The 12,763-nt window shown below is 32.7% G+C and overlaps 1 protein-coding gene across 1 annotated transcript in view; it reads right to left on the reverse strand.

The window, feature by feature from the left end:
* The window catches only part of LOC106471208 (ufm1-specific protease 2-like), a 48,594-nt gene that overhangs the window by 27,425 nt on the left and 8,406 nt on the right, over positions 1-12,763 (reverse strand). The window contains exons 3-4 of the mRNA XM_013931798.2: positions 8,874-8,967; positions 1,895-2,046 (exon numbers count right to left, since the gene is read on the reverse strand). Coding sequence (XP_013787252.1) covers positions 1,895-2,046; positions 8,874-8,967 — 246 coding nt within the window. The remainder of the gene's footprint in view (positions 1-1,894; positions 2,047-8,873; positions 8,968-12,763) is intronic.

Below are 12,763 nucleotides of genomic sequence, written 5' to 3' on the forward strand. Positions count from 1 at the left end.
TTCTATATTCTTGACATCAATTAGTTATTAACAAAACCTTCTACAATCGTCTGCTTTTAACTCTTATTATAAGAAAGTTAAAAATAATAAAATATTCACTCACAAATATAAAATAATCACTAATATTTAAACCAAAAAGTCTTTTATATCATGAGAAACGGGGTTGACCCTCTCTACTGCCCTTTTGACAAACAACTGTCTCAGGGCCTGGGAACAGACAGACTCTATTATGGGAACCAATAGACTTTGGAATCAAAGGAGAGGGTCAGAAAATAGTATGAGCCAACACTCCAAAATTAGTGCCAGAAAGGTGAGAAGCCAATGACGATAAAGAAGAATGTAAAAGTGCTGAATCAATTCATGATTCTAATGTCTCTGGAACTCTGGTAAACAACATGGAGAAAAGGAGCTTCCAGTAACTCCTTGAGGGCAGAAGATGGTAAAAGAACACTTTCTAACAAAAGTGTCTCTACACAATAAATAGCAACAACAAACCAGCCAGATAAAGAACTGAAGAAGACAATCTGACTGAGTTAGACATCAGCAAAATCCCCAACTACTCCTCAACTTGCTGAAGGGAATGTTGATAGGCTTCCAACAAAAGTTGGATTGAAGATAAATACCTCAGGACAGTCGAGAGAGTAAGACAAATCAGAGAAAACAATCCCATTGCATAAGTGAGTGGCAAATCACCCAGCATGAACAGCAATATCAGGAGGAAGAAGAAGTAGCCTCTTGCTGTCCTCTCTGCCAACAAGGAGTAGAATCAAATGCAATAGGAGAGACTCCCAAAACCTCACAAACCTGAGAGAACAACTGAAGAAAAGGGGTTGGATGTGACTGATCAAGATGATCCTCTGTTGAGGCCGACCTAGTAAAAGAAGGAGCCAGAAAAGTGAATCTAAATTCTCCCCAGGTGGTCCCAGGTCATTTGCAAAAGCCGCCTCAGAACCCCCCGGAGAGACAACCTTGGTCCGCATATATGTCTCCATCTCACAACAGATCATATCACAAACAGCTTTGACTGAGAATGACCCCTTCCCTGGCCGTTGACAAACACCATATAGTAGAGGTGGAAGAGAAGAGGTCTGGTTGGCCTCCATAGTAGAAACATTAAGTTGGGAATTCATACTCATTTGTAAATTTTTTTTTGTTGTTCTTAAAGTAATTTACGAATATAAAGGAAAATATAGCCATAGTAACACCAACCACGTTCAAAGTCACAATGTAAATTGTGAATAATCACAACTCTCCTGTTTATAGAAACCCATGCCGAATGATTTGGCTCAAAAAAGTGATTACATTATGTGAATGAGGTGCTTATATACAGTACCTAGATAGAGGGTGCATTGAAGTTGGTTGAGAATTTTGCAAATTAGAATTTGCCAAGGGCATTCAAGTGGGGTATAAAAGACTGGAGCAAGCAATTTCAATGCTTAGATGGGCAAAGAGTGGAATTCCTGGTGATTGAGAAATAGCTATAGTGTCAGTGGAGGCAAGTATGTTTTAGAAAGTACTGCTTCTGTGTGCTTTACCAGAAGTACTAAGTCATATTACAGTATATCCTGTATCTCTATTCCATTTTCTTAACAGTGGCATAATTTCTGCAAACAGTTTGATGAGCTACCAAGGCCAAGCTTCCAATGCAGACAGAAAGAACATATAATGTTATTGATATTTCTGTAAAGGACAATAGGATAATAAGAGAACTCAAAATCAGTCAGCAAAGAATGAGACTTTGTCCAAAAAAGAAAAACAAAAACAACTGAAAACTTAGCTACTGATCAATAAATTCTTCAAGCCAAAAGGTTACATATAAAGCATAAGTACCATTAGGTCCTTCTATTTTTCAGTAAATATTAGAAAGGAAATGTAAAATTGAATATTCCCCTACCTCAATAAAACTCTGTAGACAATCCTTGAACAACATAAGCTGATCACAAATTTTATCTTCTAATGTATTCTTAACTTGTGATAAAGTCATCTCTTCTTTTAGCACAGCAATAACATCAATTGGCAAGGGCACTGTGGCAGCTTTATAACACCCTAAAAAATATATTTTTTGCTCATGTCATTTGGTTAAACATATTCGAGGCCTATATACTGGTAATAATGATATGAGGTACAATCCTAAACTGTGTACATTTATAAAACCTGCTGTTTTATAAAATATGCAGAGTAATTCTAAGAAATTATGAGTGAAAGCAAAGGAGAATGTGTTATATATATATATACATTGATAATCATAAAATTCAAATATTAATAATAAAATCACAGTCCAAGACATTACTTCAAATATGCGAGTTATAAGACAAAAAATTACAAACCAACCAACCCCTCAGCTTTACTAAATATATCACAAAAGAAATTGGCACAAGGCTAAAGAAAAGTTTCTATTTGGCATACATATAATTTAAGGACAATGAAGGATCTGTTAATCCATTTAGATCATTTCATCTACTATACTAAATGCTAAAATAAAAATAAAACACTCAAAGCAAATCCTTATCATTCAAGTATTTGTCAAACCTTTCCATAAACTCCCTTAAATTAATTGCATCTACCATATCTGAAAGCAATCCAATCCAAAGGTCAATCACCCTGTTAGAAAAATAAAGCAATTATAACTGAAGATGACTCCTGACCATTTTTCCCTCTAAGCTGCATAGCCACACAAAAAACAATCAATTGTTGCACACTTCATTGTTCCAGCCGTACACATCCTTAGTAATGGTGAGGAGTCTCAACACATTGACGGCCTTAATGACCCTGATAGTTGATAGGCCTGAAGCCCAAATAACCAACTGATAGCACTGCAAAGCTGCCTAATGATCCAATAAGGTCGATGGTCTAAAAATACCCCCCACCCCCAAAAATAAAAAATACTGGTAGCACATATCCACATATTGTTTTGATACTGATGCATATGAAAAAACTCATTCTACACATGGATTGAAAAAATTAGAAGGAACATTGTTCCTAACCTGCCAAAATTTATATCTGCATCCCCTATTCATACCATTCTCATCATTAAATATGAAAAAAGATGATATACCAACACCATATATTCCCTTAACAACCTTAAACACCTCAATCAGATCCTTCTAACTCTTCTTTTTTTTGGGTTGCAAATTTCAAAAAAGCAAGTTTTGAAGGGATGCGACAAGAACTATCTGTTGTAAACTGGACAGCTGAGTTATTTGGAGACACTAATCAAATGTGGAAAATTATTAAGGATACATTTTTAAATATTCATGATAAATATATTTCTTGTAGAAAGAAAAGGGTGGCTGCAAGATAAAAACTAGCTTGGCTCACAAAGAGTATAAGAGATAAAATTAAAGAAAACCATCACAAGTTTAAGAAATGTAAATTGACTAGTAGGCTAGGAGATTTAGAAGATGAAGAAAGTTGGTCAAAAAGGAAACTAAGACATCAAAAAGAATGTATGAAAAAGGTTGGCTGAAAATGTAAATATTAACAGTAAGGATTTCTTTAAGTACACTATGGGTAAACAAACTGTTAGGATGGGGATAAGACCCTTGAAGGATAATAAAGGAAGGCTAGTATCTAATGACTGTGAAATGGCTGGGTTATTAAATTCTGATTTTTCTTCAGTTTTTACTAGTGAAGATTTAGGCAATACTTCTCATCTTGAAAAGTTGATAGAGGGGGCAGGGTCGGACAATATGACTGCATTAATTCTGAGCTGGTTAAAAAAAAATTGGGAAGTTTAAAAAATGATAAGGCTCCTGGGCCATATAATATTTCCCCGATGATTTTGAAGGAGGTTAAAGACTGGATATGTGAGCCACTTGACATCATTTTCTGCAAGTCCTTGAATAGTAGGCAGGTGCCAAATGATTAGAAGTTAGCTAATGTCACTCCTCTTTTCAAGGGAGGTAATAAAAAAGTGTACCAGTAATTATAGGCCTATTAATCTTACATAAGTTGTGGGAAAACTTTTGGAAAGTCTGATAAAAGATGCTTTGCAAAGTCATTTAACAAAGTTTAAAATTTTATTGGATAGTCAACATGGTTTCAATAAGGGAAAATCTTGTTTTACAAATCTTTTGACATTAGTTAAATAATTACTGCTTATTTAAATGAGGGTAAGGGTGTAGATTTGGTGTATCTGGATTTTCAGAAAGCATTTGACAAAGATAGAAGAGTAGCTGGATGGAAAGAAGCAGAGGGTTGTTACAAATGGAGTTCAGTCAAACTAGATTAATGTCACGTGGGGTACCTCGGGGCTCAGTCTTAGGATCATTGCTCTTTTTGATTTACATCAATTACATATATAACATTAAAATTTGAATTATGAACTACATTTCAATGCCACTTTTATTGGCATACACTGATAATAAAGTTGTTTGATTAAAGTTTGAAAATAACTCTAAAATGTTATAAAATCTGTAATGAGATAGTTAAATCTTCTTTATGAAAAACTGAAGAAAAAGTAGGATTTAATAATCCAACCATCCACAATCATCAGATACTAGTCTTCTGGTTTCATCTCTCAAATGTAGTACTTTCATCCTAATATTTTGCTTACCCTTAATGTAATTGAAGAAATCCTTACTATTTATTTTTATATTTTCAGCCAACCTTTTTTCATAAACATTTTTGATTTCCTAATTTCCCATTTGACCAGCTCTCTTGATCTTCTATAATTCTTCAAATCTCTCATCAATGCAGTCAATTTAAACTACTTATACGTATAATGCTTTTCTTTAATCTTATCCTTTATACCCTTTGTGAGCCAACCTGTTTTTTTTTTCCTTTCAGCCACCCTTTATTTTCTATATGGAACATGCCTATTTTGAATATTTAAGAATTTACTTTTTAAATTTTTCCATATTGGAGATCAGTATCTCCAATTAATTCATTTACCCAACTATGTGATAATTTGTCACATCCCTTCAATAAAGCGGGAAGTGTCTAGAGATATTTCCTTGTCATAAAAAAAAAAGAGATTATCTAGGATACTTAAGATGTTGGAGAATAAAGAGCAGTAATAAAATTCTTAGTGATCAATTATAATAGTTAATTAATAAAAATAATCTCAATGTATGAGTTAAGGTTTAAGTCACTATAAGGACAGAACACTGCCTTTTTAACATTTTTGACACAGGTATTCAAAATGCTGTCAACTACAGCAATTAGATCATAGATTTTCTTAAAGAACATGTTGCAATGATGTACATTGTACATCAGGGCTTCTTTCAGTTTACAACTACATGATTCATTTTTCAAATAATAATATATTTAAAAATGAACAATGACCCTCCTATGACTAACTAGTTATACAGTTATAATGTTAAACACAGTATTATTGCTGCTATCATTACAAATTCTGAAGTGATGTTTTTTTTCTCTTTAACGTATACTTTTGAATTTCCTTTATATAGTAATTTTCATTTTCAATACAACCTAGAAATGTTTTCTTCCTCTTTTCCCATTTATTTAATGCTGTTCAAATACACTGAAAGATTTTAATTTCATAATTCATTAAGATTACTCTTAGTAAATGTACTTTATTCTTAACGAGTTTTATATTTTGCAATGAAACAAGATATTACTAATTATTTCATTATTCATATGAATACTATGAAGAGTCTACCTCTGCTAAGAATGGGTATACTGAATAGATTTTGTAAACAAGAGTTATTAAATCTTTAATTCTTACTTCATAGATGAACTGTATTTTTATTCAGTATTTCAAGATAAAAGAATTAGGTCAATCTTAATAGAAATAACCATAATGAAAGAGTAGTTCATGCACACATATACACACAAATAGATAGAGAAGTATGTCATGGCCTCATGACATTTGATAGACAGAACAACTTAGATACTGATAAAAAATATTCTAGACAAGTTTATGTGCCTATGAGGAGTTAACTTTTTCATTGGTATCTACTGAAGCTTATAACTGAAATTAACAAGACTCAAGTTATTTGCATAACTCTTGCTTGTGTTGTTTTTTTCCATACCAGTGCTCCGTGTTTGTGTGTGTGCTGCTCTTTATAATGAAGACAATATAATGCACATCCTGGCAATCTATTTATAGGAGATCTACATACTTCTTGGTGTAAAATTAGTACCTGAATTCCTAAGTACAAGGAATGAAAAAAAAAAGGAACTGGTAATACAACACTGACTAAGGCTTCTTAAAATAACAAGTTAGCTGTAAAATAAAAAAATAAAAATGGCATTTTAAAAATTGAAAAAAAATGTGTTTTTGCAATGCAATTTTAATGCTTAACAAAATGTCTGACAACTTAATTTTCTCAGTCATTCATTGTTATCATTTGTTTCACAGCAAAGCCATATCAGGCTATCTGCTGTGTCCATCATGGAGAATCAAACCCATAAATCAGACTATTACTGATGCTTAATTTAGGCCCTGTATATGTTGTAAAGAGACTAAAAATGGTGACAATTCAAGCTAAGAAGAACTACATCAGTTGTCTTACTTGGTCTCTGTAAGTAAAATGGATACATTATTTAACCTGAAAAAAATGGTTAAGAATCTTAAAATCAAGGAAAAGTGAAAAAAAGAAGTTAAAGAGTAAAACCACAACTCTCGCACTTCTGCACAGTTATTTGAAAAACATAAATAAATGTTTAGCAATATTCAAATTCTTTTTTTAACTCTTTCTAGACTGGGAAAGGAGGGGGTTATTGATATCCCTTAACTTTTTCCTTCTCATATTGAAAATACATAACTAAATTGCATCAAATTTAAGACAAATTTACTGAATAGTATCTAGTTTGGGGTTAAAAAAGTCATATTATTTGACTTAATATTTCTACCATTTTTTAAGTCATGAAATTTCTAATATTCTGTTGTTAATATTTTTTGAAAAACTTCAAAAATTCTCCCTTTCACCTTACAATTTATTTATTTTTATAGTTCATCACAAAATTACATTTTACATATCCATGTAATTTCAACATGATTGATTTTTGTTAACATATTTCGTTTACAACTATATTTTGTCACTGCAACAGATACCATTTCTAGCTAGAAACACACCTGGCACATAAATAAAGATTTATCAGTGACTTGAAACCTGACCTTTCAAAATGGTGTCAGGTCAGGCTAGGTAACATTATTGTCTAACAATATTTTTGATTGGAATCAATTGTTATCTAACAAATACATTTTGTTTTCAATAAATTATAATTTCTTGTACAAAAACAGGGTAGAATACATTATATTAAAATAATTTTGAATACGCAAATCAGCATCAAACACAGCTTATAAAAAGTTGAAGTGGAACAGAATGTGTCAGAACTACATAATAAAATTGGTTGGTATTCGTAGGTGATGTGATGCCACTGAAAATTCCTCACTTTCGGGAAAGGTATACAACAGCCTTTTCCAATAAAAAATATCATACACTCATATCTTAAAGATATGTTCAGATCAAGGATTTAGAATTTTCAAGATGAGGATATTCTTTGTACTTAATGACACTGGAAAATAAAGGAATATGGATCAACTTGGGGATTCAAGACCATTCAGCTAGAGACCTGCAACAAATCACTTCAGCTGTGGTAAGCAAAGAGCAGCATCTCATAATGGGTGAAAATCCATGAACACAAAGGTAAGTGACAAAAGCCATCCATCTGTCCCAGGCAACAGTATGCAACATAATCAAGAACATTCTGAAAAACTGACACAAGATATCCATTCAACTATCACAATTATTTATCCTAAACAGCCTTAGGCTCCTAAAAGGTTCACATCGGCTTTCATATAATTTTATTGTTTTCTTACTATTTGAACTATGTCTATCTAGTAAACAACCTTAAAAAACCAAAATCACCTGGTAAGAGCACAGAAATCTTTAGAAATTTAATTTTTTTCATTTAAGTTTCTTACCTAACCTAATGAGTTTCTAATTTTTTTATTGTAGTTATTTTTATAAAAATAAATAATAAAATATACGTAAAAACTAGAAATTAGTATTTTTATGTAGGTCTCGTACCTTTTTGCTGTCGAAGTCTCAATGAAAGTTAACTCCAGTTTTCGTATCTTACATAATTTATATTTATTTAAAACATGAAGCTTAAGACATAAAAAATAGCAAATATAAAGAAAACAATACCCTATAAATATTATAATTTAACTAGCTTTCTATTTAAGTGATAAGTAAGTTAAAATAATTCCGTTACTTAGACAATGTGTTCTCAATCATTTTAACAATGAATCTGTATGCTGAATAATTCAAACACTATTGTCAAAGAGAGATAGCCTTATATAGTCAGTAAGTTAAAATCTTCTCTTTCTATCAGTTACAGATAATCCAATAGAAAATATAAGAGAATTATTCACACTTTCTGAAATTAGAATGTGCTAAGAGGAAATATACCAGTGGATTTCAATATATTACATATATCTCATTACATCAACATGCCTAGATGTTACAAGTTCACATTTTAGCTCAGAGTACAGTACAATTTGGACTTCATGGGAAGAAAGATAATCTAAAATTGGCAATTCAGAGAAGTGTCATGGGAACAATTGAAATTAATACAATATTAAAATTTGAATTTTAAACTATGTTTTCATGCTAAATTGGAAATAAAATTAATTAAGTTTTGAATGCAACTCTGTAAAAGGTGGTGACATCCACATTTTGACCCTATCTGTATGCATAGGATTAAATTACTACTGTTTACCCTCTAAAACATTTCAATGTCTAAAGACTATTAAATGAAACAAATATACAATAGTTTATTGACACATTTTTAAAATTTAAGCACTATTAAAGAAAGGTTTTTGTTTTTTTTATCATGAAGAACACAATGATAAAAACTTTGTTACATATCTTTCAACGATAGCTAGAATATATACTTACTCCTCTGAAAATGAATTGTAGGAGTGTAAATCGAAATATCTGAGAGAGACTCCTGACCAGTTGCTTGTATCATGATATCAAAAGACAGAGGTCTCTAGTTGAACAGAAAAAAACAGTAAGTTATTCAATAATTGGAATTTTTATGAATTAGGTATATATAAAAGGAGCAAAAACTACCTTTCACCTTCTAACTGAGTTAAAAACCCAAAAAAAACCCTCTTACTAAAAAATTAAAGTCTAAAGCCATTTAATTAATTTCTTCTATTTAGTTATTGCCATTTTTTGTTTTTACAATTTATTGTCACTAAGAGAAATCAAATGTCCAAAATTTAAATCCTTCATGAAGTTATACAATACATCAATAACCAAGTGAATTCTCCATTTAAAAAAAAAACATTTATTAGTCTATCTAATGATATTTTGAAAAGTCCACATCAAATGTACTACTAATTAGGGGCAACAGATAATGCTTACAAAACTGCATGAAGTTGTATAGTTTGATATGTAAGTAATAACACTAGATAAAAGTTTGTTGCTTTACAAGTTACAAATGGTGTAGAAAACACTTGTAATGTTATGTAACTCAACATGTGCTACTTTCATAGTATATAAGAACTGCTAAGATTTAGACTTTGCCAGTTAATCTAGTTCACACCATAACAGCTGTTGTTCATGCAACTGAATAAGAAAAATAGTGTCTCAAACACTCCTGTATCTGTCATTTCCCAGCCAGCCAGATAAGCCATGGTAATTGGTGAAAGGTTTCACTGGCTCTAGGAATATCAGATAGGGTGATTGATATATTGTTATACATTTGTCTTTACTTTCTTCATAAGTTCTTAGAAATCCAACAATGTTCCAATGCAGCTGATTTATGTTAACATTAATAATACATTAATCCACTGTAAAAATTTATTTATGATTATCAAAAAATACTTGGCACTTTTTCTTTTGACATTCCAATTACCTCAACACAAGAAAATGTAATTATAATAATTTAATTAAAACAGATCTCTTGATATACCTTTCATTACCATTGTTCCTGAACAACTACAGGTTTTAAGTTACTCCTTGACAATATAGTAGTATCCACATGTATTACGTGCAGTACAATCTCTGCTGAAGAAGGAATGCACTAAAAACGAAGTTAAGTAAAGCATAAGTATCTCATTTAACCCTATCGACACAGGTCAGGGGTCAAAGGCCATGTCATTTCGTTTGTTGACTCGCATTCAAAATTTTATTCAACTCCTATTTTATGAATTTATGTCAATAAGTTTGATATCAAATTGTAGATTACAATTCGAATTTTTGTATTATCCATTAGATAATTCATAATTTCAAAGCAAATATAAAAAAAACACAGATAAACATAGATTTTTGTGTGTCACATGGTATGTTGAATGCAGCATTGGTTCAAATTAAACGTTTGTGATATCCAAATACAAAGTCTATATTTTCTTAGAAATTAGGAACTCAACTTACTGATATTGACAAGCTAGAATATAAAATAAGACCTCCTATCATTTCTATTTGCTGAGATATTGCTATATTTACTGAATCAAACACAGTGAGCCCTGCCCACCTCTTTCCATTTTTCAAAACACTTATGCACACCTACTTCTGTATATGACAAGTGAATAACCAATTGAAGCTCAGAATATCCTCCTAATGGCTTTCTCAGCCTCTTTGAAGAATTCATGTGGCAAACTCTTTCTTTTCATGCTAGATTCCAAATAGTAAGGTCAGACTTTAGTGAGCTTGAAATTTCATATTTTGTTTAGACCCAAATACAGCTTAGTTACTAAGCTTGATACATTATAGTGGAATTCTATGGTACTGATATAGTAATTTATAATTTTTAGTTATTTTAAAATGTATATATAGAATCTATAAAAAATCATTTCATTTCACATCTTCCACGTGCAAAATTTGATAAGGCTTATCAACCTATGGCAAGCAGCAAAATTAACATTTTCCTAAACTCAAAATGTATTTCCAATAATACTTACCTCCGCTAACACTATAGCTATTGCTTGATCTCCAGGGATTCCAATCTTTACCCATCTAAGCATTGAAAATGCTTGCTCCAGTCTTTTATACCCCCACTCAAATACTCTTGGCAAATTCTAATTTGCAAAATTCTCCACCAACTTCAATGCACTCTCTATCTAGATACTGTATATAAGCACTTGATTCAGATAATGTAATCACTTTCTCAAGACATAAACCAGGTTTTAGTGGGGAGGTAGGGCAGGAGAGTGTCAGCAGAGGCAAGTATTATTGGAAATACATTTTCAGTTGAGGAAAATGTTAACTTTCAAAACATACTTACCTCCGCTGACACTATAGCTAGAATTCCACATTGAGAAAGTGAACATTCATCCTCACTCCCCAACCAAGTGGACAAGGAGTATTACGCTTGCCCTTGGAAGTATAGAGATGATGTGGAATCTGTGCTCAACCAAGGACCTAGGATGGGACCCCTGCTCATACAACATACAAAACTGACATTGATCAAAGAGAAGGGCCATGCACTCCTCCAACCAGATAGCTTTGTGTCAAATTTGAACCAGAATTACGAGTAGGCTCCCCTAGAGGTTGGTGCTTCACCTACTGACATCTGGGAAAAAACATCCAGGGACCCAAGTAGGAGGAACCCCAACTTCGCCCTCTTCTCTAAGAGTGGATTAACACACTCAAACACTCTGGAGGAAAAGCCTCCATCTGCAACCCCAGTGACTGGAAACTGGGGGTGGTAAGGACTCCCGAGCTCCACTAACAGAGTTGGGGAGGGGGGGAGGTATACATGTTGGGGAGCCCTGAGGAACAGTGCTCTGGAAACTGTGCAATAGATGAACCAAATTCCCTACATTTTTAAAAGCAAATTGACCCCGATTTATTCAACCTGAAGATCAGCAGGGACAGGCAGGATCACCTTTAGCTTTACTCATGTTAGTCCATGAGTGGCAGTCCATAATAATAAGGTAATACCATTTGGCATCCACCTAGATGATCTTATAGAACACCCCATTTCAATAGAGCCTGTTGCAACCTGTAGTAATTTTAGTGAAAGTGGTTGCTAGTGCAGAACTGAAAAGCAAATGCATACTCACCACATGGTGGGATCCAGTGAAAAATAAAGGGACCCTGAAAAAAAATGTATATGATTGAGGAAATGCTCACCCCTGGTTAAAATTTAACAAATGTGGTCAAAATAGTTCCAGCGGGTAGTCAAAAACCCCAAGAATAGGAAACTGCTAGATCATATAAGTAATGACATAGGAAAGCATGAAGAGTAGTCCACATACCAGCCAGTGCAAACTCTTCCACAGAGCACTTCAACCGGGCAGCTAATGACAAAGAGATACAACAAATTTGGTGAGAAATGACAAGCAAAAGATTCTTTTCCTGTAACGATAATCCATTATAGGCTATGTGAATCAATTTACGAAGCCAATGCATTAGAGTAAAGGGAGATAAATCATGGGACATAGAAGGATTCCAATGAATGAACAATTGATTCCTACTACCTCAAAATGAGTTAGTATGAGCCACATAACACTTGAGGGCCCTAACATTACATAACAAACAATCAAGATCAGAGCAGTAATAAAGGTGAGAAATGGCTGGCAAATAAATTGGTGAGAAGGATCTTTCTCTTTCCCTAGCTGTCAGTGTCTTTGAATGAAAAGACCTGTCAGGGTAAATCAGGACAAATTTGGAATTATAAAGAGTCTGATGCACATGGATTGCAAACAACTCTGACTGATGACATCCACAAGCCAACAACAACAAAAAATACAATTTAAGAGAAATATGAAACAAAGAACATGAAGCTAAGGACTCAAAGGGAGAATGAGACAATGCATGTAAAACAACTGTAAAAT

Source organism: Limulus polyphemus, unplaced genomic scaffold, assembly GCF_000517525.1.
Source record: "Limulus polyphemus unplaced genomic scaffold, Limulus_polyphemus-2.1.2 Scaffold4472, whole genome shotgun sequence".
NCBI classification, from domain to species: Eukaryota; Metazoa; Arthropoda; class Merostomata; order Xiphosura; family Limulidae; genus Limulus; species Limulus polyphemus.